Here is a 27,694-nt window from a genome sequence, read left to right on the forward strand (position 1 = left end):
CAGAGTAGAGTGTCCATATAACTTGTATTTTGTATCTAAGGTAAGCACGGATGGCGTGTAGGAATGAGAGCCCTCGCCTCCCACTAATGTAACCCGGGTTGAATTTCGGCCTGATGTCATATATCGGTTGAGTTTGTGGTTGTTTCTTGTCTTGCTCCCGAGCACCCTCATGAAAAAGTCCGGGGTTCATGTAGGTCATTTTATGTAGAAGAGGTATCACAGATTCTGGTTTATCTGGGAGCAAGTGAACCTTCCACAGAATGGATGCCCCTGATATGAAAACATCTGGTGCTGATGTGAGATCATTTTGTCCGCCAGGAGTTTGAGTTTCCACTATTTGGAACCTTTTTTGTTGAATTCTATTTAATAGATATATTGACAACTGTCGATACCTCAGTCTTTTGGCGGTGTATGACATTTGCAGACTGCAGAGGTATGCCTGAATAACGCTCAGGTTAGCCTGTTTACGGTTAGCTCTCGGTAATGGAAATGAGAATACTTGAGAATACAATATAAGTTTAAAAGTCTGCATTCTGCGTTCTGTACTCTGCAGGCTGCAAATGTCATACACTGGTCTTTTGTGGACCTAAGATTTAAGTCACAAGTACAATAACTTTGATCACCAACACGCGGTATGAAGGTTTATTTAGTCATTTAATCTGTAATTTTGCACGTACGTGGGCGATCTGATTCGATCACTCTTATTTCACTTCTTTGATAATGAATTGAAGCGATCCTACTTTCTGTATTATATTATTTTATGAAAACAGAAATCATATTTCGTTTATAATTATATATATTTTCTACTAACTTTTACTAGTATTAAGGATTGCGAATGGTATTTAAACGATCTTGGGTCTCCGAAACTTTGGATCAGATCTCAAAATCTCGGAATCTTTCGTGATGAGTCTCGGAGACTAGGCACCTCCGCGAGTCACTGGTTTCACCATTCGTCACCTCTAGTCTAAACGTTCAAGCTTTTATGAATAAAATATGGTTGTATAAATTTAGTTTAATTTCACCAAAACGTTACAACCGCCTCGCGTTGAACCGCTGGCCTAAGCATGTGGCGTCTCTCGTAATTGTCGATCTTAGCAAGCTTCTGTCTTCGTTTGTAGTGGCGATAGTGGCGATCTTTCTTTCTTTTCTTCTTTCTTTCCTTCTTTCTTCTTTCTTCTTCTTTTTGCCAAATGTCTTCGAGGTAACTTCCAAATGCAGAAAAGTAAGGCGACGGCTTGTGTTGACAGTTCAATGTTTCGTCGTCATCTGCGAGTAAGTCAAGGGAAAGGGTATAGTCACACCGTGATGATAGTTGGTTAAGTGAGTGATTGCTCACGGCCGATCTAAGAGACGTCAAGGATTGGCGCATTTCTCTGCCAATCTGCAGAATGGTTTCTTTAAGATCGGTGAGTGATACACTATAGTCAACCATACTCTTCAGGGATGCTGCCTTTGAAAGAGGATGGGTTTCATCTTCCACATCCTCGTCCTCGTAGCTTCCAATGTCCTCCATAGAATCAAACGAAGCCAGTTGGATCTTTCCACCTACGGGCTCCACCTTCTCTGGAGGAAACTCCTCTTCATGCTCATGCTGTCGCTTTTTACTCCGTACAAAGCTTATGAGGCTCTCAATCGTGCCTTCTATAAGCTCAAAGGTTTCGTCTTTGAGTTTGCTGATCTTTTCCTTGGTGTAGTCAGCCATGAATGCTCCCAATTCTGCATCAGCAAACGAATCACCAGCTTCAACGTTCTTGACTTCGTAGTAAGAGTCATTCAAGATGGCGAGAAACATATTCAAAAGAACCATCGCCATGGAAGACAGATAACCGAATACAAACACCGGTGTAATATATCTGCTGGTGGACTTCAGCTCTTGGAAGCGCATGTCACCTCCAAAAAGCAACAGCAACATGGCACGCAAACAGCTGTAAAAGGACCTATACGCATCGACATTCGATGAAAACACCAAAAACCCAACTTGGGTGTAGGCTAATAGAATTGTAACGAACACCATCATGAAGGACAAAACTTGCGTGGCTGCTCGCTGCAACGTTCCCATGACTTGACAAACGTGGCGATTAAACTTGATGAGCCTCAAAAACTTTATTGTGATTATGAAGAGAACGAAAGCAAGCACGTAGGTCTCCATATCAGATAAGTATTCAATATTGTCGGTGCTTGACGTCTCGAAGGGATTCTCCTGAAGTTTCTTCACGTACTGGCTCGTTCGCGACTCTTTGAGGAAGAAGAACACCAAGGAGCAAATGGTGCTAGTGATCTGCAGAAGTTCCAGCCAGTTCCATATCTGTATGAAGTATGAGCATTTTTCGCGACGAAGTTTTCCGATCTCAGCAAAGAAGAAGACGATGAGAACAATCATGAGCAGAAGCTGACAAATCTGGAATGTTGATCGGAAATCGGGCGGAGCGTAGAGAGAAAGGGTCTTTATCGTCATCGCGACATTCGATCCACCGGTCGGGGACCTTTCAAATAGTAGTTTAATCGTAGAAAAGAGCGAGCTAGAAGGTTCAAAAATGGTGAATTCCGTAAAAATTGCAACCGTTCGGTCATCAATCCAGTCATCATTTTCTAACACCCCGATAACCTTTAGTGCAGTGCGAGAATTGTATCCAAGGTCGGCTATGTAACCACCTCCTACAAACGTGGCCATCTGGCCACCGTACGGTCTCAACTGAAGATCGTCGGGTCTCCGATAGCGCCAAGGTCTGGGGCACTCCTTGTCGAGTTCAAAGTCTGAGTAGAAGACACTGGCGTTTTGGACCGGAATCCATCCTGGTCTGTTGTATGGAGACACATTTTCCGCCTCACCGGTGTAGAATGGAACGCATCTCGAGAATTGTCTTGCCAGGATGGGCTCATTCTTCACAATTGAGCAGTTTTTCTCTGTTGATCAAGAGCAGCAGGACATGGATCAATATAGTTTTAATCGATTAAATGAAAACTAACATCAGTTGCTTTCTTTGTTTTTTCCTAGAAACGCTCAATTCAAAGCTGTCTACAGTTTTGAAACTAAAGATGAAGAGCGGACTGAATGCATCAGTTTGATTCTTCGAATTCGGTATACACTTAAAATTTTCTCTTACTTCACATGTACAGAGGCAATAATCTTTTTTGCGCGATTTCTATTCTTCTCGGGATGTGAATAGGTAAGTTTCTTTTCTTTGCTCAACCAAGGCATTTCAGCGAGGGCGTACATGCTTCAGACCTTTTGCTCCAGTTGCGATCTGTGCCCTTTCAACTTCTTGTGATTTGGGGTTTAAAAAACCTAATATTGGTCGTCTCAGAAAATTAACTATCTTAGACGTATTATGCAACTAGGCAAATACGGAAGTTATGACGCATAACAGGTCAGCTGAAAATAACCAAAGAAGTATAATTCGTGGGCATAAACACGAGACACATCAGACATAAAATTCGCTCAGCTAACATTTGTAATCAAGCGTCCAATAGTTAATCACACAATGACGTTTTTGGTCAGACGGGATTTATGTGTCTCGTATTTAACTAGACGTAGTAATTGTTAGTCGCATCATATGTCAGAGACGCATTAGTCGTCTGCCCAGCTAAACATGGCCATATTAACTGCTTTTATACCTAACCAAGCCCAAATGGAATAAGAGACCTGATCACCGTGAGAAGAGCAGTCTTGAGTGAACGCCTAATTTACTTCTAGGACAGAATCCGAACCTAAACGTCGTACTGACCTGTTTTGACTCGTAACTGTCGCATTCTCGGCATACCAACCAAGAAAGCTGCACGGTTGCTAAGGAATCCTTCTTCGTATTGAAAAGGGCGGCCGTTGTACCAGTCGACATTGTAAAGGTTGGGCACTAGAACTTTCTTCGACCACTTCCAGAACGACGGGACATTGTTTACCTAAAAGAGCAAAGGAGATGTGTTTGTTTGTAAGCAGCTAACGCCATCCCGGTTGATGAAGGCGGCTATTTTCAAGAACTGAATTGAGCGAAGGCAAATAACCTGGCACTAACTTCTAATTGGCCGGGCCTCCTAAGTAGAGATGCATCTTAAGTATTGTTTCGTAGAAAATGTCTCGTTATTACGAATAAAACAAATGGAAAGGGTTACTGTAAAAGGAACAATACTTGTAAAAGATTGTAACTAAGGAAGACTTTGTGAGAACCACATATTTTCCATAGAGTTGCTCAGAGGTTTCCAACATCAATCGAAAGAATTACAGTACTTTCCTTTCACGAACATTTGTGACCCTCCACGGGAAAACAGTGAATAAGGTGAACGCACGCACACGGCACGCTCGCACGCTTGAGCAAGGCCCGTGTAATTCTTAGGACATTCGTTTTCTATTATTAGGAAGCTTAAGCAATGACGACGGCAACGTCAAGGACGACGGCTGGAAAAAATGGACTTAAATTTTACCTTCGAATTTCGCAATTATCTAGAACTGTTCTGCAAGCCGAGCGGTCTAAAACCCTTCTCAAACTAAAGATGTAACGCCAGCAAATAATTTTGGAAGAAAATACGAAAAATTAGCCGTCGTGGCTCAAGTTCTTAAAAATACCCAAAACTTGGTCATTTCACGTTGTTGTTTTGCAGAGGACGGCAAAGAAATGTACAAAGATTTATAACGCACGTGCACAACTATTGTTCTGTTCATTAAAACGTTTGTTTGACGGCGTTTTCGTTGCCGTTGCCGTCGTGGTTTGCGTAAGCTCCCTAATATAACAAAGGAGGGTTAACCCACTGTCTCCGTGCAGTGCTCCTTAACAAAGACCAATGGTGGCATTATTTTTCCAACTGCGGATTTCCTATGCCACTAATGAGTGCGTTCTAATGCGGAAAACCCCTCTCACTCCCCTCTCGAGTAAAACACGACTAGTTTGTTTTGGTGTACAACCTCTTTGATCTCACTGGTTAGATTAAATGGCAAACCGCCTTATATTGTTTCTTTCATATCTTACCTTGCTAAACGTCTGAAATAAGTCGTCCATGGACTGAGTGACCATAAATCTTTCAACTCCTCTGTTGCCATAACACACAACCATCATAAGAGTAATAAATATTCCGAAAAGTACGAACTCCACTACTTTACGCCCAACTTGAACAAGACTGCTTCTAAACTTGCGTGCCCTCTCGAGTTCTGCTTGATCAAGAGTAATGACTTCTCCTGCCGCGTTTCTCTGGACAGCGTCTCCCATGACTTTTTCCTGCTCTGGTGGCTTTTTGACTAAGATTGACAAGATAGATGCAACCAGGAGAACCTTCATTGGTTGCATGACAATCGCATCTTGAAAGAAGGACACCATAACAGACACAAGCCATTCGTTAGAGGTTTCTGCGCCCCACATGAGACTGTAAAACACAACAAACGCAGCAGAGGCCAGCGTTGCCATTGTGCAGATAAACCAACCAACGAAGAGGAACCAGTGCGGGAGACACCCTTGACTTTTACCTCCCCCTCCTTCGGGCTTACCTGCATCTCGCGCTTTTAACTGCCTGAAGATAGTAACGACAAGCACATTGACAGGAATGGCTATTATGCTGCTTTGGATGCCGATCTTGATCTGTGTGAGGCTCACTTTCAAGGGTCCCACCTGTACAGCATCGCCTGGCGGTGTACCAAAGTTGTAGAACATGGCATTGGTTACCATGGCCGCAAAGAGAATCGAAATACAGCATGCCAGGCGTTGAGCCCGCGTGAACGGGTTATGCGGCGGTCTGGTAAAAAGTGACAGCCATAGATGCTTCTCTCCAAGTTTTGTAGCTGTCCTAGCGTAGAACAAGTTTTTGAATCCTGAAATCTCTTTCTTGCTAGCGACTTGTAACTCTAGATCCAACTTTCCATCTTCCTTCTCTACTGCTATCCATCTGAAAGCAATAAATATGTGTCGAATATCAGGTTTGATGGTGTAGACCCAATACCGGCAAAAGCATCTCTTTTGACCCAAATTTCTATTACCAAGCATAGAATGGAAAATTTAGGGCAGCAAGCTAGCCCTTTCAATTTGGAATAATAATTTAGATCTTTGTATTTGTCATATGTATGCATTTCCTCCTGATTTCGTATATTTCGTATATAGGCAATATAAAACTCTGGACTTGTTTTGTTTCAAAAAGATCATTGCGCGAGACCGTTATTTTATCACTACAACAGCCATGGTAGTCGCATTAGTCGTGACATTTAATCCGCGAGAACAATGAGAAGTGTCTTAACTCATACTGTGCTTCAGGGGCGTTGAATATTTGACGCCCCCACCCCCCCCCCCAAAAAAAAAACCCATAATAATTAAAGTCCATACTGATAACTGTGTTTTGCAAATATCCCTGAAGCGTCTCTGTCTGTTGCTACTTGGGTACGAAAATTGCAAAACCGATTACTACTACCAACTCCACCGAAGTGGAGGTAAATATCCATCACTTTCACCGACACTGAGGCGAATAATTGTTTTAGTATATACCACACAAGCTGAATAATTAGCGTACCAAAACGCCATTTTATGTGTGACAAGCGGTCGGAATTTTAAAATCTCTCGCGCCGGCTGCTCAGAGGTGAATAGTACTTGCTAATCACCTCCGAGTTAACCAATCAGAGCGCGCGAAAAGCACTATTCACTTGTGTGGTATATACTAATAAGCAATACACGGACTTGAGTAACGCCACTAGACTTGAACGTTTGTGGACTGAAGTTGAGAATATGAGAAATGTAAGCTATTGTACCTGTTGGCAACAAAATGCACTTTCTCTCCAGTAGCAAGATCTACGATCACCACCTGCATCAAGAACCAAGATGGATTGTTGCCACTGTTGTCATGCCAAATGCGTATCTTCTCCAGCGAACCGAGTGACTCCGGAAGGCAAAGGGTGAAGTTATTGATACTTCCTCGGGAAAAGAAGATCTTTTCTGCGTGTGGATCAGTCAGAGTAATATCTTCCGTGTTTCCCTGGCTTCCATAAATGGCCAAACCCACATTCGCGGAGGTTCCATTGGCGCGCCACATACCGGTTTGTATAGAGATGCTGTACTGGCTTTCTCCTTCATTCTCGTTGATCAGAACGTTTGCCACAACCTAACGAGACAAAATGACTAAACGTTACTATTTTGAAACAATTTTAAAAACTCTGAAAACCTTTTGAAGAGTAATTTCGCATGGGGTATGGCCTTTGTTTTGTGGCGTGGTCACGTTTCATCTTGCTCCGTCCATGTAAAACGGTTGCTTTTTTTTCTAGTTCTTGCCTGATTCCTCTGGATGTTTTCTCAGGCTTGAATGGCAATTTTGTTTCGGTGACTTCCTACGTGCTAGAGCAAGCGGTCGAACCCCAGCCGGCAAAATAAGATGTCCTGGAACCAAACATTTCATTGCCAATTATAATTGGGTTTCCTATACATGTCACGAGTGGGTTACTTTCATTCGGTTGATTTTTATTTTAAACTAAATGCTAATTTTAAACAGACACTCGCCAATTTTGCACGAGTTGAGAGGCGCCAAAGACCTGAGTAAAGAGACTGACTTAGTTTGATGCGCAACACTGTTAACAACAATCTGAAACGGAATATGTGCAATATGGCAACACTGTAGGAGTGAAAACGTGAGTCACCTAGTCGGCTCAGATTTATGTACTTTTTTAGGAGCAAGTTTGGATGCTTTTCAAATTCTCAAGCTGGCGAAGAGAAGACGTCGGCAGATTCTAAGCCACAACATTACAGAAATCTATGGACTTCTGCAAGCTTAATAGAACAGTTTCTGTTATCATTTTAAGAACGACTTATTGAAATATATTATGACTGAAAGAAATGCAAATAATCAATTACAAGTGTACTCACTCTTAGTTCATCTCGTTTGTCTTCTCTCTTGGCCAGTACGAGACCTAGTACATACAAGCCAAGGATAACACATACTGTCGATAACACGACAAAATTTCCCGTCTCGGCCAGATTGCCAAATGCTGCAAACACTTTATCGAAATCTATGGGATTTGGAGCCACGAAGAAATCGCCTCCGAATGCGGACAGATGGGTGCAAAGGCAATGCAACTGCTTGGAGTTTGACTTTGGTCCGACCTGTAAGAGAATTGATCATGCGCAAACAGGAACCAAATCGTCAGTGGTTCCAAATAACGAAATCCTCTCTAACGTCTTCCTTTACAACAGCCTGGTTAAACCCCGTCCCGGTAACTTCCCTGATACAGTAAGAAAAAATATTCTCTAGTTAATTTTTCCCTCTTTGGCGTGAAACGTAATCTCCTTACTTTGACTGGATGTGCCGAATTTAGGATGCTAGTAGACCCATACATCTAGACAATTTTACTCGGCGTTATTGTGTTGGTCCACCTATTGAATGATGGATTTTGTTGCACCAGGTCTGTTGCAGAGAAGTGATCTATAAGTAATGAGTAACTAAATTAAAATAAATAATTTTCTTTATGTAGTACCACTAGAACACTTAAAAGGATTGGTGGATTCGTCGATGCTGTGCTCACTATATTGTAGACACTATGAATAAAGAAAGTGGAGAAAACCGAACATACACTCAATCAAAAGACTTGTGAAGAATTTTAGCTGGCGGGAGGTTGACCAGTTGGCTATTTACAAAGTGCAACCAAGGAGTTAAAAGTGAGAACACCGAGGAACAAATCGGTTTAGCGTTTAGGACGGAAGATTTATACCTGAGATCGACTATCTCTTATAAGTTCCCGGCATTATGTAACGTCCTTAAAAGTAAGAGCAAATTCGGTAAATACCGTCTTACCCGGCATCCTTCACTTGTCCACTTTTCTTTTGATTCGGACCAGTAGAGACAACCGCTGACCGAAATGCTCAGTGAATAATTAGCGTCTGTGGAAGAGTTGTAGGTTGGTATAGTAATCATTGGCGTCGGGGGAGGAGTGGTGGGGGCATCTTTGACATCAACGCAGGACCTTTTACCCCGCCGATGGTGTGGACCACAAGATCGTCTCTTTCGTCTTGCATCAATGTCACTGGCTTTGGTATTTTTCTTAATGTATCGAATTCCAAGGAAGTGAGTACCAGTGTGCCCAGAAATGCGACTCGAAAATGAGAATGTGTAAGGATCTGAGGAACAGTTTAGATTGTCGGAAGAAGTCCGTGTCATATTTGTACACGTCGAAAAGTTTGGAATGGTTGTATTGAAGACGTTACTGTGAGGAGTGGGCTTTGTTTTGTAGTTGACAAACACGTCCATGGTCACACCTTTCTCGGGCTTTATTTGTATTGTCACGAGGACGTCGTGAGATGAAACCAAAAACCTGTGGTAGCGAATATTTGAAGTTCCGTTGCTTGGTTTCATGAACAAACTTTCAGCGGAGCTATTGTCGTTTTCAGAGGATTGTTCTTTGCTGGCAATGGGTATGAAGAGTTCCACAGGTTCAGGAAGTCCTGAGATGTTCAAAGTGTCGCCACCGCTAGCCTTGAGCTTGAAGTCAAGCACTGAAGACCTGACTGTTTGAGCACTTTTATCCCATGTGAATGGGTTCTTTTTGAACGCCAACATCTAAGCAAAATTAAGTAAATATGACTTAAAAAGATGGAATATTTGAGAGGTAGTCCTTCAAGACTGCTGGTCACAACGGAGTCTCGTTTGCTTTTAAAGCAGCTACTTCACGATTTGCGCATCTTCAGAAGTCCAGCCTTAATTCGTCAAGCTCGTCGTTTGTAATCCGTACTAACGTTCTCCATCCTAAACCATCCTTGCTGCTTTATGGTTTAAAATTATCTCTTTGGTGTTTTGCTACCTTGGCAAAGTATTATTTTTAGGTTTTCTTCAATTTAAAGGTAATTTTGTACCTGGCTAAAGTAACTCAAAATGCCATGATTGATCTCCTTTAACAAATCATGCCGAATTTCAAACTAACAATTAAAATTAAGGATTGTGTAACTTTCGGTGGTGCATCATACCTGGGAGTCAACAGCTTCGGGCGCCGACTGCTCATTGTTGGAAAAGAGCGAGTTACCAGAAGGCAGGGCCACTCCACTGGATCCTTCTCCAAGCTTCTTGCCTCCCATATCGGAGCTACGCTGGCGATCTAACAAAACTTCCAAGGACTTTGTTTTGAACACAGTAGGCTCCTCTCCAACTGCTTTGGTTGATAGCAGGCTATCTCCCACTTGTGAAACAAGATTCAAAGCATTTTGTGCCCTCTCCTTGCTCTGTTGGAAAGACAATGGACAAAAAATGAAATGACACTCTAGCAGAGTATAGCGTTGTTTACCGTTACAAACAGTGAGAACTCACATATTAACAATTGATTTTCACTAGGCAAGTACTGCTTGGCTTTTTGGCTTTCTGAGTTCAGTTAAAGAAAGTTGCAAACGTCTTGCTACATTGGTAAACTCTGTACTGCTTAACAGACATTTTTAACGCCTGAAAAGAAAGTTCATATTATTGTATGCAGAACAGTTAAAAACCCAGCATAAAAATAAATTAAATAATCATAGCAAAATGCTACCAGAAATTGTTTAACCAGTTATCATACGTTTGAAACTAGCCTCGAACGAATGGTCGAAATGCAAATGCTATCGGATCAAGAATAACACAACTGCAACAATATCTGCAGCAACAAGTGTACTGTAAAAAAAAAAATATAAATGCATCACTCACTTTCTCCTTCATTACTTCGCTGTCGGCTTGATCCTCCCCCAGTTGGGCTTCTTCGTCTTCTCCCGATTCCTCACCGTCAGTCTCAGCTTCACTAGACGCTGCGCTTAGTACGTTACCGATTCCACTGAACAGACTGGTACCTACACTCTGTACTAAGTCCGCGTCCATGGATCCGTTAGACATTTGAGATGAAATGAAGTTCACCGTGTTTCCTAGCAAGTTCAATGCCTTTTCCTATGGATATAAAAACGTTTTCAATATCTGGTGCAATATACTGTCTTATTGAATGGCTGTACTCTCCATACATGCATCAAATCGCTTGATATTGGAGAAGTAATATATCAAATACGAGAGACAGTGTTTCATCGGGATATCCAAACACCGAGAAGAGAATTGAAAATACGACACGCAGCGGAGTACTTTGGACGAAATTCGAGGTGTTTGGATAGTCAATGGAACACTGCATCGAGCGTTTGATATATCTTCCCAATCGAAACAAAAACTAAGGAGTAAACGGAGAAGTAAAATCGTCAAAATCTATGCTAATTTTAATTAGCATAGATTTTGCTAAACCTCCTTTGCCAAACCTCCTTCACGGTTGTGATTTACTTTGTCTTAACTTGATGAATTATTAATGAGTTTGAGAAAGATACTTTCTTCTTTGCTATGTCGTATCTTTGTCGGGCGCATATATCTAGTAGATTCCAGAAATGTATTTTAAAACATCAGCGGTACGGCCCAAATAAGCCCTTCGCGTGAGCGTGTCACGTGACCTTACCAATCATAAAAAATGGTGTTGGTACGAAATAAATATCAGAAATGAAAAGAGTATCGTGAAATTTGTAAGAGTGTTAATTTTGAGGCCACTGACACTTAAGAGTGAATGCCTATAAAAATGGACCTAAATCGCCTATCAATGACACAGGTCGAAAAATTGATTTCGCTTGTATTTTGTCCATAGATAGGTCCTAGTAAGAATAGAAACGGACCATAGTTAGTTTCTGCTAATACAGCTTTCTTTGGTAGAAATACGCCAAAAACGATTTCGACCCGACTGGGCTCAAAATCTACTTCCGGTTTTGCTGAATTTTCCGAATATTTGATTGCTTCGCGCTCCGCAGAACAACTACTTGAGAATCTTTCAATGGATTTTATATTCAGTTCAGGTCTTGGTAGTATGACTGAGCGAAAAATAAAATAAATCAAAGTTAGTTTTGAGCCCGAAAAGAGGTAAAACTGAAACGCAAAATTTTACAGTATGTCGCAAGAGAATTATTGCTTAAAAACATCGCCATATTTTTCTATGGGCTATAACTTTAAATACCATAAAAACACTTTCTACGGGTTAAATATACACCCACCTGTTAGGATATCAAAAAATATCTCTGGGCAAATGGTTTCAAGTCGCCCGCCTTGGCCTGTGTTTCTCATAGATTTTGCCCAAAATCCGCCGTTGGAATGTAAGCAATTGCGTGACGCGGATAGCCACTCTCGAGTAAAATATTCGTTTCCAGCAATCCGATGGAAGCAATTTTTGAAACGTTGTGTGGATAAAATAATGGAAAATGTTTTTTTTGTTGTTTTTTGTTTTTGTTGTTTTTGTTTAACTTAGTATAAATATATATGTTTCTTCATTTGCATTGCGACACCCACGACATCCATGATAAAGAACGTTACTACAGTACTCCGGGAAATGATTTTAACACTTGTTTATTTTATTGATTTCACTGATAACTTACAACACAGTAGCAGTTTCAGAGATACACTTAACCAATCCTCTATGATTTATGGCAACTGAATCATTGACTGACAAATAAAGTCAAGTGGAAATACCATAATTTCTATAGACTACTAACTGCGTGACGGCATCTCAGCTCTTCTAGCTGTGTAGAAAATTTGTACCTACACAATATGCTCAAACTCAGCTAGAAAACCCGGAATTTCTTGAATTGAATTAGCCGAGGAAGAAATTGCGTTTAAGTTTCAATCATACTGGGAAAAAAATCCATCTTTTCTACTTTGGTTGTTTGATCAATTAACTGAAATTTGCAGATCAAAACACTGGTAGACAAATAAACATTACAGTGGTCGATCTAGGACTAGGTTTACAATAAAGGAGTTCCCGAATTCATCAATTTTAGAGTATTCGGATTAGTAGGGGTTTACAGTGAAAGGATATTCGGATTCTTAATCGTTTATACACGACGATAACTCCGGGAACATTCATGATGGAATGGTTAACAAGCAGTTTGTTGCCTCGACAACGAGAAACAAAATGCCTCCGAAAATAAGGCTAGGGGTAGGTTGAGACAGTCTGAAGTTTTCTTTCAACTCGCTGACCACGGTACTGTTGTCCATCATGCCAGGTTCCTCCAGGTATTTACTTAGGGTTTAGGGTCGAAAACCGTCGAGGTTTTCGATCGTGCCATCGTCGTCATCTGCGCAGTAAAGTATAAATTGGGCACGGTTTCTGAGGAGTATGGCATTACCCATTATAAAAGTGATTACCTACACCTGAAACAGCACGAGGTAATCACCCAGCGACCGCCATCAAATGGCCATTAATGCACCTACGACTCGACTACGACTGGATCATGTAATCCGCCATTTTCGTTCCACCGCGAACTCAAAAGATCACAGGCGGAAAAATATCTGGATTCGAGAGAAAATCGTTCACACGACAAAACTCTCCGGATTCAAAAGTTTTCGGATTCAAAGTTCCCACTTTCAATTCCGGATTCAAAATCTCCGGAGACACGACCAAACCGGGGGGTTTTTATTTCGGTTTCGTCCACTTTTGTGTAAATGGCAAAATCAATCCGGCACTAAAACATTCTGGATTCGTCACGAATCCGGAACAATTTCCTCTAGTGTAAACCTGCAATCCTGGCCATACGTTGTTGGGACACCTCCCATTTTTGCGCGCTGAAACCCACGATTTCAACTACGTCCTTAACGTTTTAGAACAAAAGATGAATGGAAGCAAGTACAATTGACCCCCCCTCTCCCCTAGCAATGTTGCATGAAAATGAAGCTATTCTGAAGACTAGATTGGATGTGGGAAAAAAGGAAAAAGGGACAATAGAAAGTGGTTAGACAGTTGTGTTGGAACCAAACGCGATTGCTCAAAAATCGCTATTATTGGAATAAGACGTGAATATCTATCTTATCGTCTCTTTTGTTCGAGAATACTGTTTTAGGAGGCGAACAACTCTTGAAACGAGGCTATTCTGAGGCTATTGTCAAGGATTTTTTTTCTTCAAGATTTTTATCAACATTGACAGGGGGAGGGGGTAGGCGGGCTTGCGCGGTTTTGGTCTTAAGAGAGGCTGCCTGTGAAGTCATCTGCCGTAACTGTCCCAACACTTTTGACCAGGATTGTAGTCTTAAATGAACAGCGAACATCCATCTTGTTTTGTTCGCGGAAGTCGGTCACAGAGGAGCGAATTTCAATGAAATATATATATAATTTGATTAAGCAATTAGCCAAAAATAGGTTGGCCGCCAAAACAGTTTAGGGTTTAGCCTAACTTTAACCTTAAGTTTTAAGACTGAAGAAAAAAAGGAAAAAGCACTGAGCATTTCAGTTGTTTGAAACAGAAACATTCGCGCACAATGAACTAGGTATAGTACGTGGGTAACCAGGAAAGCAATCCGTCCAGCACAGTAATTGTTCAAATTAACAGCTTACCGAGACACTCGCACTGTCGATGCCTCTTATTTATGACTTTTAGGATTTGTTTACTTTACTTTTTCCGACTTTTTAGCAGGAGAAAAAGCACTAAATGTGCTGGCACAAATAAAAAGGTTTAACCGAAAATCGATCCGTCGAAATCAACAAATACAAATTTAATCACTGTAGCATTCCTTCAGATCACGTAAGGCTACAAACCAACAATATCAACTTTTCATTTCGCTTAACAAATGAACTTAGAACGATTTTCTTTCTAGAACTCGTTCTTGTAATTAAAATGATCAGAGAAAGAACGACAGCCTAAAACGACATAGCAGTAACACCCGAACTCCGAGTAAATTGCTTTTAATTGGCGTTTTTAATTAACGAAATTTCCAAAGCGATGACTTTCAAAATATAAAAGTTAAAAGTGGTCCATTATGTTTTTCTTTTTTCACCCAAATGTTCTAAGATAGCCATCTGCAGTTTGTTGGAAACGAATTATGTATTCAGGGTGACCGCCAGAGTCACGCAATTGTTTACATTCTCACGGCGGTTCAGGGAAAAATTCATGAGAAGCACAGGCCAACGCGGGCGACTTAAAACCATTTGCCCAGAGATATTTTTTGATTTTCAAACAGGTGGGTGTACAGTTAACCCGTATAAAGTGTTTTTATGGCATTTAAAGTTATAGCCCATAGAAAAATATGGCGATATTTTAGTGCTATAATTCGTTTGAAACACATCGTAATATTTTCCGTTTGTGTTCGATCTCGTTTCAGGCTGAAACGAAGCCTCGATTTATTTTATTTTTCGCTCAGTCATACCATGAAGACCTGAGCTGAATGTAAAGACCACTGAGAGATTCTCAAGTAGCTGTTCTGCGGAGCGCGAAGCAATCAAATATTCGGAAAATTCAGCAAAACCGGAAGTAGATTTTGAGCCTAATCGGAAAAAAATCGTTTTTCGCAAATTTCTCCCCAAAAAAGCTGCATTAGCAGAAACTAACTATGGTCCGTTTGTTTACTAGCTAGGGCCAATCTATGGGCAAAAAATGAGCAAAATCGATTTTTCGACTTGTGCCGTTGTTTGGTCCATAATTATGGGCACTGGCTCTTAAGGTAATTCCTCTGAAATAAAAGTGACAATAGATTTTTGTTCAAACTTTGTCCACTGAATATTTGTTATATTATAACTTCAATTTTGAAATAAAAAAAGGGGGGTGCCCATGCTCATTAAGGAGTAGTGAGGCATTGAAAATGCCCCATTTTGGCATTATTTGATGCTTATTATAAGAACGCATTCCCAGTGATTGTAAAATCTTTGTGAACCCAGACTCAAAAGAATATGCATTAAACTACAGTCAATGCATTGTGTCGAACACAAACAAACATTTTAAGTTTGATTCAGGCAGAAAGCTAAATCCTTGATTAAAAATTTGAACCAAATTTCTTGACGTGGTTACCGACTGCAAAACAGAAAAGACCACAGTGTGTACTATTTTTCTTATTTATTCAGTTTTCAGCAATAGAAATTAGATCAGTCTTTTCTCACGCAAAGCTTATGATGACAATGACTGGAAAAAAATTGGGGTGCCCGTGCTCGTTGGTGAGCTAGAGCCATTTTTCAACTGACAGTGCTCAATATCAAGGCAAATCCGTCATGTTTTCAATATGCGCGTGCACGAGCGCGCGCTAATGACGCCATAAATTATGCGCAGTAAGGATGCGCAATGCAAATGTGAGGAATGACCTTAAGTGTGAGATGTATGGTTAGAGACCTATGATGAGAAACGCTGTTGGATCGATGGCAATTTTTGCCATACAGCATACAAATCATAATATTTTGAAACTGAATTACGAAATATAGTTCAACCAAACTCACGTTATGTGTCAAAGAGGCGCACCGAAATGACACGATGTGGAATATGATGAGGTGGGGCTGTCGTATTTAGAAACGCGTGTAATAATTTGATCTTCCTTTAACTTTCAATTGATTCAATTTCAATTGATTTCGTGAGAATTTACCCATGCATAGCACCGTTCTTGCTACAAGATATCATTAATTCTTTTTACCTGAGAATCGCCAGATATGCCGTTTTCGTCCTCCGTGGCCATGGCAAGAACTCCCACGACTAATGTCGCCTGCTCTACACTACCAATCTGAACATTTTCCATCTTGTCGATCAGAGAACTTTTGAACTGAGGAACAAAACAATGGCCTTATTGTATATCTTCCCCTGTCTCCAGTCTGGTCCACTAGAATATTACAAGTGTGTTGCTGAAGCCTTGATATGTTACCATCACTTAGATTTCAGTTAAAAAAAAACTTATGATGCCGAATGTTGCTTATTTTACTGCGTTTTGGTCTGTGGATAAAACACTTATATCTGACCGTTCAAACGAGAGCTGTTTAAAGTAGTTGTAACGTTTCAGTCTTTGGATGAGACTCTAGTGTGGACTACTCAAATGTGTGCAGTTGCTTAACAGTAATGACCTCCTATGCCATGAAATGTGATTTTAACTTTTACGTCTCTGGAGAGACACCGGCGGGAGACCATTCAAATGAAATCGATCAAGCAAAGCAATCGTGAGATCCGGTTCGTCAAGTTTTAAATTTCGGAAAGTTTATTTAACGTAAAATATTAAGGAATTGCATCGTCCGATGAGCTTACCGAGTGTGCATCCCCTGTGTCTTTATTCGCAGAGAGCAATGCAAATGCCATCTGCATGGCTTTGTTTACGTTCCCAGATTGGAAAAGGTTATCCAATTTTCCTTGAGCTTCCGTCATACTTGAAGCATCGGGCGGTGTAACCTGATAAGACAAAAGTTTACTGAACTTCAAGAGTTCGTGTGTGCTTTATAAGGAGAGTTGAAAGTTAACGTGGGCACTAATGAAGAGAGAAGCTTTTGCTCTTTGAGTTGGTAAAGGCACAGAAAAGTAAGGAGAGAACAAAAGGCTTTTGACGAAAAACAAGCGTTGTATAGTAAGACATTCAAATGCTACGGAATATTTCGTTACTAAGCTAACGTATTTGACCCTTTTTGTGTGTTTAAGAAACCGTCAGAGTTCTTGCTGGTATCTTTCGAATAGCCGAGAGAGAAAGGTGCTGTTTTCCGTATTTGGGTTTTTTCAGCATTGATTACCGCCGATTTTACGGAGTTAGCCAACGTCCAAAGAAGCTCATTCCACGCGGGTCTAAGAAAATTGTTACGTAACGAAATTTTGCCTCTTTAAATCAACTTAAGAAAGGCCATATACAGAAGATCTCTGGTACCCATTCACGTTCCTGGGCAGAAAGCGCCACTCTGAGACTAACATGTCTAGGTCAATCCTACGTTTAATGCACTGATGAGATGACCGCCGCATCTATTGCGTTCATATTTTCCTGGAGATTTCGAAGCAATTCGTGCCTGGAACGGAGTAGTTTCCTCACTTAATGCCCTTATAAAAAAATGCTTTAATTCAATTCATTACTGACATGCGATTTTAAAATCAACACGAGTGGTGTTTGAAAAAAAAAAAGAGTATATTACCTGAACAGTGATATATACTGCGGTGTAATCACCAAACGAATCTATGATTTCCAACCGTAAATGAAGCGAGTAGTTTGACTCCTGCTTGCCCATTGGTAACTCCGTTGTCACGTTGGGTTGTCGTCCTGTGTGAAAAACTACAACGCCGAATTGCGTTTCGTAAGAAAACTGGTAACTGATAGGCAAGTCAGAGTCGGTCCAGTTGACGCACTGAACGGTGAACTTGGTTGCGATGGCTTCTCCTCGCTTAGGATCCACAAAGCATCCCGCATTCTTATCTGGAGTGTAGGGTGGAACATTCGTATGGAAAATGTAACTCTCTTTTTCGTAATTGTCTTCGTCTAACCAAGCAACAACTTGGATTTTGTAAGTTTTGTTCCGTAGCAGTGCTCTCTGGTTTTGTAGCATGTATCCTCCTTTTATCACTAAACTCGGGCCCGTTAAAGAAGTTGTAGAAATGTTGTCTAGGTTCTCAATCTCCTTCCAAGAATAGTCAGAGCCATTATGAAGATCGACGTAAAGAGACCAGTGATAGTTTGTGAGGTAAGGACAAGACATTCCTATACATTGCGTCTGGAGTGCCAGTTTTTTCTGCGTGCTAACTTTTTGTTCACAGTTTGAGATACATCTAAAGGAAAGATAGTCAAGCTATTAGTAGTTTTGCTTCTTTGAAGCCAAAATTCAAGTGTCGATGACCCACCTAACATTGACGTCATCACTCTACACTCTGGTGGTGACAAATTTTGTGTGTGCCAATTAAGTATCAAAACCCAAATATTATCGACAAAAGTTGCTAAGGGCGTTGCATGAATTCTTGCATCTCGCATCCAGCTAGGCTTAAGCTTTTTGAGCATTTAAATCAATTTTTATAGCGTACACATGTTGTTGGTGTCTTTCTCCCAAAGAAAGCTACACTGACACACTTTAGAGGATATTCTTAATTTTCTAGAGAAAGATCGTCGATGACATGGTTAGTTGATTATGTCACTATAAGGCGTAGATGTAGTTTGAGCTGTGTTTCACATAATAAAACAACGTTATTCTTACTTTATTGTAAGAGAAATGTTCTTGTCGATGTATATCCTGTGAGAAGCTTTCACAGATCTGCTTCCTTGGGACACCAACACTTGCAATACATACGTACGCTTGGCTACCATAAAGTCGGGATTTATGATTACTCTTTGCTCACTGGTGGAATGTAAAATACCAGGATCGTAGCCAAAACATCCCTTGGTGCTCGTGCAGTTGTTGAAAGGTAAGACACACTCCAAGGACGCGTTGGATGTGGTGGTGTTGTCTTCTCCACAAGACCATGCAAATGCCACATTTGGCGCCTTACTTCCAAAGGAATCTTGCAGTTCACCGTGAGTAATTGTGTGTAGCTCGATAGGACCACCCCCTTTGAACGCCTTCTTTGGCCCAGCGATTTTGGCCCCTAAACTAGGAAGTATTCGAATAAAGCCAAAGTCGTAATCGATGGCTCCATTTGTGGACTTGGGTGTGGCAGATACACGGACATAGGTAAATCCCACAGCAATCTCTCGGGAGTTGACTGTTATGTTCGATCGATTGTCTGAGAGGATAATGAATGGAGAGAATTGTCCAGTGCCTTCATCTACTGTGGAAAGCTCCCATTTGAATTCTAAATCCCGATGCTGTGCCAGGGATGAATTGAATTTCAGTGAAGCAATTCTTACTTCAATGACATATGACTGGTCTGGCAGTATTTCCTTCGCACCTTGTAAGTTTTTCGAGAGATTCAGGGAGACATTGGCAAGGAAATTTCGTTGGTCAGCTGGAGAAGAAAAGAAAGGCAAGCAAGCATTCTACACAGCGGAATCATGAAGAATTATTTTCTTTATAGAAGTAGACATTGTAGATTAATTCAAAATGCGCAAATTGCAAAGGTACTACGTACCTAATAAGTACATTATTTTACAAACACCATACTACAATAACGTGGGAGGCGTGGTGGCCTCATGGTTAGTGCGCTCGTTCCCGGAGCGAGCGGTCCGGGTTCAAGCCCTGGCCGGGGACACTGTGTTGTGTTCTTGGCAAGACACGTAACTCTCACAGTGCCTGTCTCCACCCAGGAGTATTAATGGGTATCGGCGAATTGTTGGGGAAACCTAGCAAATTGCGGGGGAGTGACCTGCGATGGACTAGCATCCCGTCCAGGGGGAGTAGAAATACTCCTAGCCGCTTCATGCCAAAGAAACCGGGATACGCCCCGGCAGCTATGAGCCATTCGGCTCCAAGGCTTCACGCTTATACTACAATAACATTACATTTAAAGAGAGTATATGATAACACCCATGGAATCATACATATCATACACATGCCACAATTAAATAAACGCTTAAAGATCTTTACTCGGCATGTCTTGGCCAGTAAACTCGCGACCTTTAGCGGAAGAAGTTATCCTAAAGAGAAGTAAATCGTGAACCCAATATATTTGTTTAATATGGAAATTTACAGCTGGCGACTTCAGCCAAATGCAATATCAAAAGTATCGAATTAACAGCTTCTTCACTCCTCGTTATTAATGATTCGAAGAGATATACTTACGAATTATGCTCTATAAAATATTACACAGTATGACAATTGTGCTTTAGGGTCTCCAGCTAGTCAGGATGCCTAAGATCGAAGGAGGTCCTCCTCTCATTCGAGCTGGTAGTTATGCCTTGTCAGTTTGGCCAACAAACTTAACTCTGTGTTCTTACCTGTGTATTGCAGCTCAAAGTATCTGGAATTGAACATTGTTTCCCCCGACGCCATTTTTTCTTTGAGCCTAGAAACAAGGCTTGGTTGCCTGGTTCGAAGGCATTCGATCACGACCTCAGCCGTCAGAAGTGCTCTATCTTCAGGGGACTCCCGTGGGCTAGAAAAACGGAAAAACGTTAGGAGGGGAAAGCAAGAAGACAAGAATGGCACAGCGTGGTCTAAAGCAGCGAAAACGGAAAGAGAAAACAGATAGAAAACGTATAATGACTGGGAACAAAATGTCACCGATATTGATTGGCGTCCATGTTAAAGATGATGCTGTTGCTGCTGATAATGACCACCTTCATCATCATTATCATTATCGTCGTTATCATCATCATCATCATCATCAAAATCATCGTCAACATCACCGCCAGTGTAATTGCCAACTCAGGTTATGTCACAAGCAGCCAAAAGGACTCGCACTATTTCATATTGGATGCTGGCAGCCAGAAGCACTTCGCATTCGCTTTGGATCTGCCGACTGCAACATATCTTTAAATACCTTTTTTTCATTTTGTCTTACCTGAAATGTTTAACTTGAATACTTAAAAACCCAGGGGCGTCTTTGAGTACCTCGCTCACCTACAAGTAGTACAGAGAAAAAAAGAAAAAAGAACTAGATTTAATGAGCCCAAATGACTGTTTCGGCATCCCCTTAAAGCACTTCAAGTATTAATTTCACCGCAATGTCTACTTTCATAGCATTTGGGAATTACGTTTGATCTTACACTTTCAATCATAAAGTCCAGCTAAAGCCGTTAATAAATCTCTGTTTTGCTGGCATATCTGAGTTTTTGTTTGATTGTTATCGTGAGGAAAAACGTGTACTTATAGAAGAGGCCTTCATTGCATCGGCAGAGGTATAAATTCCGCTGTAATCTTGAAGATTGGTGAGGACAGATTGTTCACTAGTGCTGGCGTTGGACTCTGGTTTCTACAGTGTTAGGCGTCAAGGAGTATTACTTCTCGATACCAAATAGAACATGTTTTCCATGTTCTCTAACAAAATAATGCACGCTTTAGGTTTAGAAAAACTGCTAGTGGACGTACGAGCGGAACGCAAGTACATTCAGCAGTTTTCTTGACCTCAAAAGTACATTATTTTCTCAGAAAACCCAGGAACAACATCTTCTATTTCGAAACTATTTACATACTGACAAGGGTCGGTGATTGCTCTGAAGTAAAAACATCCGGGACATACGTGCTCTATAATTGCCAGCCATGCATAATGCACGAACAGGTCCAATAGCGGGTATACAACAGCTATATTCTAAACTTACATAACGTGATTGGCCTTAATATCTCCTTAGATTGCTCTGATAGTTTGCCGGTACCCATTTATACACCAGGGTGTCAGAGACGCACCGTGAGAAGAAAGTGTCTCACCAAAGAACGCGATACAAGAACCCTAGCCAGCATCAGAACAAACTCGGACTACTCGAGCCAAACTTAACGGGTTAAACACAAGGTTACTGTATCTTTTCCTTTTATCGTCAATGTAATTTAAAGTTCTGGTCTTTACCCGATCCTCCACGTCTCCTACCATTGTACTCAAATGATAAGGGTCAGACCAGGATGCTAAGGAGTCAACTGTATATGGTGTTTCAGCTAGCATCAACCACGCAACGAAATAATAATCTGAAATCAAAATAAGCAGAAAAACGTTTACCTCCTAAAAATACTTTGATGGAAATCCTTCTTTCCCATTTTATTTGTAACTTTGTGCCTTGGCGGAGTAATTGTTAATATTTTTTACCAAAATCTCTTAAACTAAAAGTCTAGAACTGACCCAGTCCGGTTATGACTAGTCCCCTCCGCAGCCGTTATCAGGGTCTTCACGCAACGCTACTCGCTTCTCTTCTCGCGTGACGATCCTAATAACGGCTGCGGAGGAGACTAGGTTATGACGCGCGAGCGAAGTAAATGGTCCTAAATGGGTAATTGCTGATTTTATTCACCATTTTCGTACGTTCTCCCTCCATTTCTACGATTTAGCGAACTAATACTGACAAGAGACATTAGATCTTTTCGAGTGGCTGGTTCTACCAATTTTAGGCAATTTCCAACTGGTCAAAAAATTAACGTATCACATATCACAATTATATGGGATTAAAACTTAAAAATAAGAAGAACTAAAACAAAACCGAGGAAAGCCGAGAAGGGTCATGGAAGGGTAAAACGGGAGAAGAGAAAAAAGAATTGCTTAAGGTGAAACTTGAAAAACCGACTTTTTTCAAGTTTATGTCAAACCTTTGGATTTCTAGCGCTCGGAAATTCTTCTTCTTCTTTGATATGTGGCCGTGATCGATTTTGCCAATATAAGACTGCTGCTCAACCAGTGCGAAGTTTAGAACATATATGGTTGTCAAAAATAAACAGAATCACCTAAAATACTCTAGCCCAACTAGTCTTTGTAAGAGTAATATATATTTTTGTACATTTTATGTATCGTCTGATATGTTTGACGATACGACCTCTTTCAGGCGGGAAATTCAAGCCTAAGTTTACTCATAGATCTTTTCCGGTTGAATTTTAAATCTAAAGGTATTTGCAAAGGCACGAGTTTGTTGCTTTGACTGAGCTGTAGTTTAGTTTGACTTCGTCACAGAAACATAACACCCCCTTTTAGAGAAGCAATGGTATAAGACTGACCTGATTCGCAGCCATATAATTCCAGTCGAAAGGCCACGTTTCCATTCCAAGACATCGGCCACAACATGACGCTATGTGCTTTCACTGGAAAAGCCACGTGATTTAATCGTATCGAGTTACTATCATGGTTCCCTTCAAAATACTGGTAATGAAGGACAATTGACATTTTATCAAACTGAACACGGAAAACATATTAGTTAAGATGAATAACTGATGGATTTACCACTGGGCTACTGGAGACTTATGAAAGCTAGGGCCACAAAACTCACTATAAATGTAGCATCAGTGACGAGTCTAGACCTTGAGCTAAGCGGGGCGGGGCGGGGGGGGGGGGTGTTTTGCTTGCCCTGCCGGCTTTTCTTCCTTCTGCGTTTTTTTTCCTTTGTATCCCAAATAAGGGGGGCACATCTAGATCCACCATCGCTAAGTCTGATCAACATAAACTGAAAAGTAAGTTTAGCCCTTTATAGATAGAAACCTTGTTAACGCGTCAACGGTTTGGGATCACAAAATAATAATAAAAAAAGAAACAATTTGAAAAAGAATGTCCAAAAATAATAATATAAAATCTAATAATAATTACACTAAGCTAATAACCAGCAATAGCTGATCTGATAATCTGATGATTAAGTAATAATCGCTTAAAAATTTGATCTATAATTATGTCATTATTATATAAAATGATAAAAATTATATTTAATTATGACGAGCAGAGGGAACAGCCCTTGCAGCCATCATCAACCAATGACACCATATTGCACTTACGAATGTTGTTTTTAATATTTAACGAAATGTAAACTGTATCAACGATGCTCTCGTTCATTTTATTTATTGCAATTGTATTCTAAGCAGTACACTGCTAGTAGACTGCTTTTCTCTCGAAATCAGGAGGGGAATATGAGGCGAGACATTTTAGGCTAGAAGGGATTGCGGTGAGACATGACAGGTGCGACACTCACGAGAAGACAAACTTTCTCTTCTCGCTCCAACCCCTTCTTCGTTCATGCAGCCCATTTACGTTCGTGTTCACGGATTAACACTCGTCTGATTGAAAAGACCGGCTACTGGCAGAGTATCCAGACAGCATTTGTCAAAGTTTATTGTATTCTTCAAAGTGAAAAAATAAATGTATTAGTCGAACACTCTCCCCAATGGGTTTTCCGGCAGAGCCAATGGAGACAAATAATGTTAATGGAAAGGGCTTTTTGAGGGCACCTGCGCCCTTTGATACACTTACAACGCATCATCTATGTAAATAATATTCCTGGGGCAAATAACTAAATAAATGAATAAATATCTAAAAACAAAAAAAAAGCAAAAATAGATACATTGAAATAAACAGACCAAGAAACAGACAATGATATGTTTGAACACCCAAACCGCAAATATCTCAAAGCAACAGGGTGACATGCATTTTCTATACAAAACAAATCGACACATCTTTTAAAAACTGAAGGTTTTCGTGAAAGCTTCGAAATATGTCCTTTCATCAATTTGTTTTCATCAATGAAGCGAAAACTTTTTTTGTGGATATTTTTCGCCTTGACATTGTAATGCAATAAATGCTTAATATGTGGTGTAATTTTTTTCAGGCAATTTCGTAGTTTCTACCTGAAATTCCTTCGAATCCATTTTGAGTTTTGTGGTAATACAAATGAAGAAAGTTAAAAGAAAACCTTTGTTTACATCTTAACCAGTAATGGCCGTCAATAATTATATCAGAGAATGTATTGACACAAATAAATTCACAAAAACGCACAAACATCTCAAGAATTGGCAAACAGGGAAATTTGAAGTTCATGTAGTCAGAAAGGTTTAAGAGCCCTGTGACAACGAGTCTGTAGAGGAGGTTATAGTGGGTAAGACTGGCTATAAAACTGGCTTTAGCAGTAAAAAAACGTTCGAACTTGGAAGGGAAACAATTATTACCGTACCAACCGACCTCCTACCCATCAAAATATAATGCATATGGGTTACCGCTGCACGGGTGAAGACCGCCCGCTGCGTTTTCTTTCAAGGTCTCTTTGACAGAGCTCTTTGACAGGCTGTTTTTTCTCTTTTTCGGCATGTAGCACTTTTTTTGTTCGTCAAAAGTCATCAGAGCTATTCTTTTAAAACGTTATACCTTTCATTCAGTTCGGTTTTGTCACTTTTGAGGAGTGATTTTACAAAACTTGCCGACGTCCATGAGATTCAATCGACGTCGCTTTGGGATTAGCACTACGTAACGTCAATTGCCACATCAGGACAAACTCAAGAAATTTATCTCGTTTGATTAACTCCAAACAATAAAGTTTATACAATGATACTTCTCCGGCAATAAAACTTTACGAAACAAAGTAATGTTTTAATCAATTCAACGAAATGCGTGTTACCGTGAAAGATTTCAACTTTATAAACAAGTTAGCATTTGTTATGATATGTTTACGTGGAGTAACAAAATGAGGCGCCATTCGGCGACTTCTGATATTGCCTGTCAAACTAATTACGAGACCGACTAGCGTAGTAAAACGTTATGTAAACCTAGTGAATTTCCTTCTCATTTCCCTCTTTCCCTTTAGAGTTGGGGCACGAAAACGTGGACCGGTAAATAAATATGACAAAAATATGTTGCATATAGAAGCCTGTAAATATTTTTTCACGTTGTTATTGTAAGAAAATTGTGCGTCGGTATGTAGAGTCGTTGGTATACATGTTACTTTAAGTGTTATCATGTTTGTCACTCGTCGGCATCTCCGTTTTTGACAACTTCAACCTCGAAATTTTATTCCAGTAAATTTCGTGTCATGTGTGATCCACGATTTGTTGAAATAAATCATGCTAGGGCCGTTTATATGTGATCAATAAACGAGATGTCCTCTCCCATACGACAGGTTTTCTCACTTGCACTAAGTTAGAAATCATTTTGTTTTCGTTTCATTGCAGAGTGGTTAGAAAACCGGCGAAGTTTTCCAGCGTAAATAAATGTAGGGTAATAATGGCAATGGAATTGCTGACGCTAATATTTTACATTTCACGACTCAGTGTGGTAGGGAATCCCTTAACGATACAAGGTGAGACTGCTGTCATTATTTTTGTGCTAGCTAGAATTTTAAGCGTGATGCACAACGAGTCTACGGAACAAGAAAGTAAGGTCTCTGGATATCGCCTTGAGCCAGGGAGTCCACCAGGGAGAAACGAACCCAACCTCCGACAACTTGGTTTGGCCAATGATCAAAATCTTATCAAGTTATCGTCAACACTTCAATTTTCGTTTTGAATGTTCAAAGTCAAGTGACGAGTTTAATTTTTTAACTGAAAATTTCACCTCACATTTAACAATAAAGTGGTTTACGTTTACAATGCTTTTTTAACTGGAATTTTTTCGAGGTTATGAAATTTAATTCGGCGTAGTTTCTAGCGTGCTGACACACTTCGGAGCTGAATAACTAGAGAGAGGTCGCCGAAATAAAGTGGATAAAAACAATGATATGAAAGGTGTAGCTTGTACAGATTTTGCTGTCGATCGTTAGGTTAAATGTCCTTGTTCGTACCTGAGGGACACCGTCAGCTTCCCTGAAAAATGTGTAGTCTGAGCCTTGACTGTACTGCAGCATGTAAGATGTCAGCCACTCAGGGGTTTTTTCATCACCATAGCCCTGTGTTGCTATCGCTGTTACCACAACGATACGTTCAATGTTCACACTCATCCAAGCTGAAGCAGTCTTATTGGGATCCGCTCGATATCCGGGCGCCCAGCTAGTCGCGTTAAGCCTGGCTCTGTGAGGACCGAATGTCTTGTACCTTTCCTTATAAACTGAAGACGCTGTAAGTTGAGAATCTTTGATTCTTCCGTCGGAAATCCCCAGAGCTTGAAGGCATTCATCTGTCAAACATAATAAAAACACGTGTTTTAATCGTCTCGAAGAAGACAAAATTTAACAGAAACGGTGTTTTTTTTGAAGTAAAACTTTACCTGCAATGTCGAAGGTATTCGTTCTGTTTTCTAGACTGAAGCATCGTAGAAAAGGATTCAACAGAAGCAAGATTAGTATAGTCGACGCAGCCATTTTTTATTGCCAGACCGGACAACTGGAACGATTAACATGAATAATAAAAATTTGAAAACATTCCAAGGCATGCTGTGTCTCAAAGATAAGTTTGTTGACTTTTACGGTCCCTCTTATTTTGATGAGTTAGGAACTGTTTTGTTCGCCATGGGAAACATTCCTTTAACATGAAAAGACACCCTTAATTACAGAGATCACGTCAAAAAGTAAATTTCAGGCCAAATAAACGGAAAAACAATCATTTCCAATTTTACTGGAATGTTCGTCGCTATTTTGATCACGTTCTTGCGAAAGTTTTCATGTGATTAATTAAGTACCTCAACTGAATGAATAATAAATAATTTTTCTATCGGGTTTTCTATTTTAAGGATGTACTGCGCCGATGAGTATTCCACAAACAGCA

General features: G+C 40.4%; 1 protein-coding gene across 1 annotated transcript; it reads right to left on the reverse strand.

Moving 5' to 3' along the window:
• Nucleotides 1-614: 614 nt before the first annotated feature.
• LOC110043120 (polycystin-1-like protein 2) lies at nt 615-27,441 on the reverse strand. Its single transcript, XM_089292666.1, has 18 exons — nt 27,198-27,441; nt 26,776-27,107; nt 23,243-23,384; nt 22,113-22,228; nt 21,114-21,172; nt 20,548-20,705; nt 18,872-19,619; nt 17,825-18,452; nt 16,962-17,102; nt 16,363-16,488; nt 10,615-10,848; nt 9,912-10,163; nt 8,746-9,507; nt 7,821-8,057; nt 6,716-7,065; nt 4,959-5,865; nt 3,726-3,897; nt 615-2,904 (listed from the first exon to the last, which is right to left on the reverse strand). The coding sequence occupies exons 1-18, from the start codon at nt 27,289-27,291 to the stop codon at nt 1,019-1,021; spliced, it is 7,344 nt and encodes a 2,447-aa protein (XP_089148792.1). The 5' UTR covers nt 27,292-27,441; the 3' UTR covers nt 615-1,018.
• Between the last annotated feature and the right edge of the window lie 253 nt (nt 27,442-27,694).

The sequence above is a fragment of the Orbicella faveolata genome, unplaced genomic scaffold, assembly GCF_042242905.1.
Source record: "Orbicella faveolata isolate gen_17 unplaced genomic scaffold, um_ofav_v1 contig_24, whole genome shotgun sequence".
Taxonomy (NCBI): domain Eukaryota; kingdom Metazoa; phylum Cnidaria; class Anthozoa; order Scleractinia; family Merulinidae; genus Orbicella; species Orbicella faveolata.

Excerpts from the sequence above, each read along its gene's own strand:
- LOC110043120 (XM_089292666.1), bottom strand. The coding sequence starts at position 27,291 with ATGGCTGCGTCGACTATACTAATCTTGCTTCTGTTGAATCCTTTTCTA. Across the intron at positions 19,620-20,547 it reads CTTTGAGCTGCAATACACAG|CTGACCAACGAAATTTCCTT; the intron begins GTAAGAACACAG and ends TTTCTTCTCCAG. Across the intron at positions 2,905-3,725 it reads ACAGTTACGAGTCAAAACAG|AGAAAAACTGCTCAATTGTG; the intron begins GTCAGTACGACG and ends CTTGATCAACAG.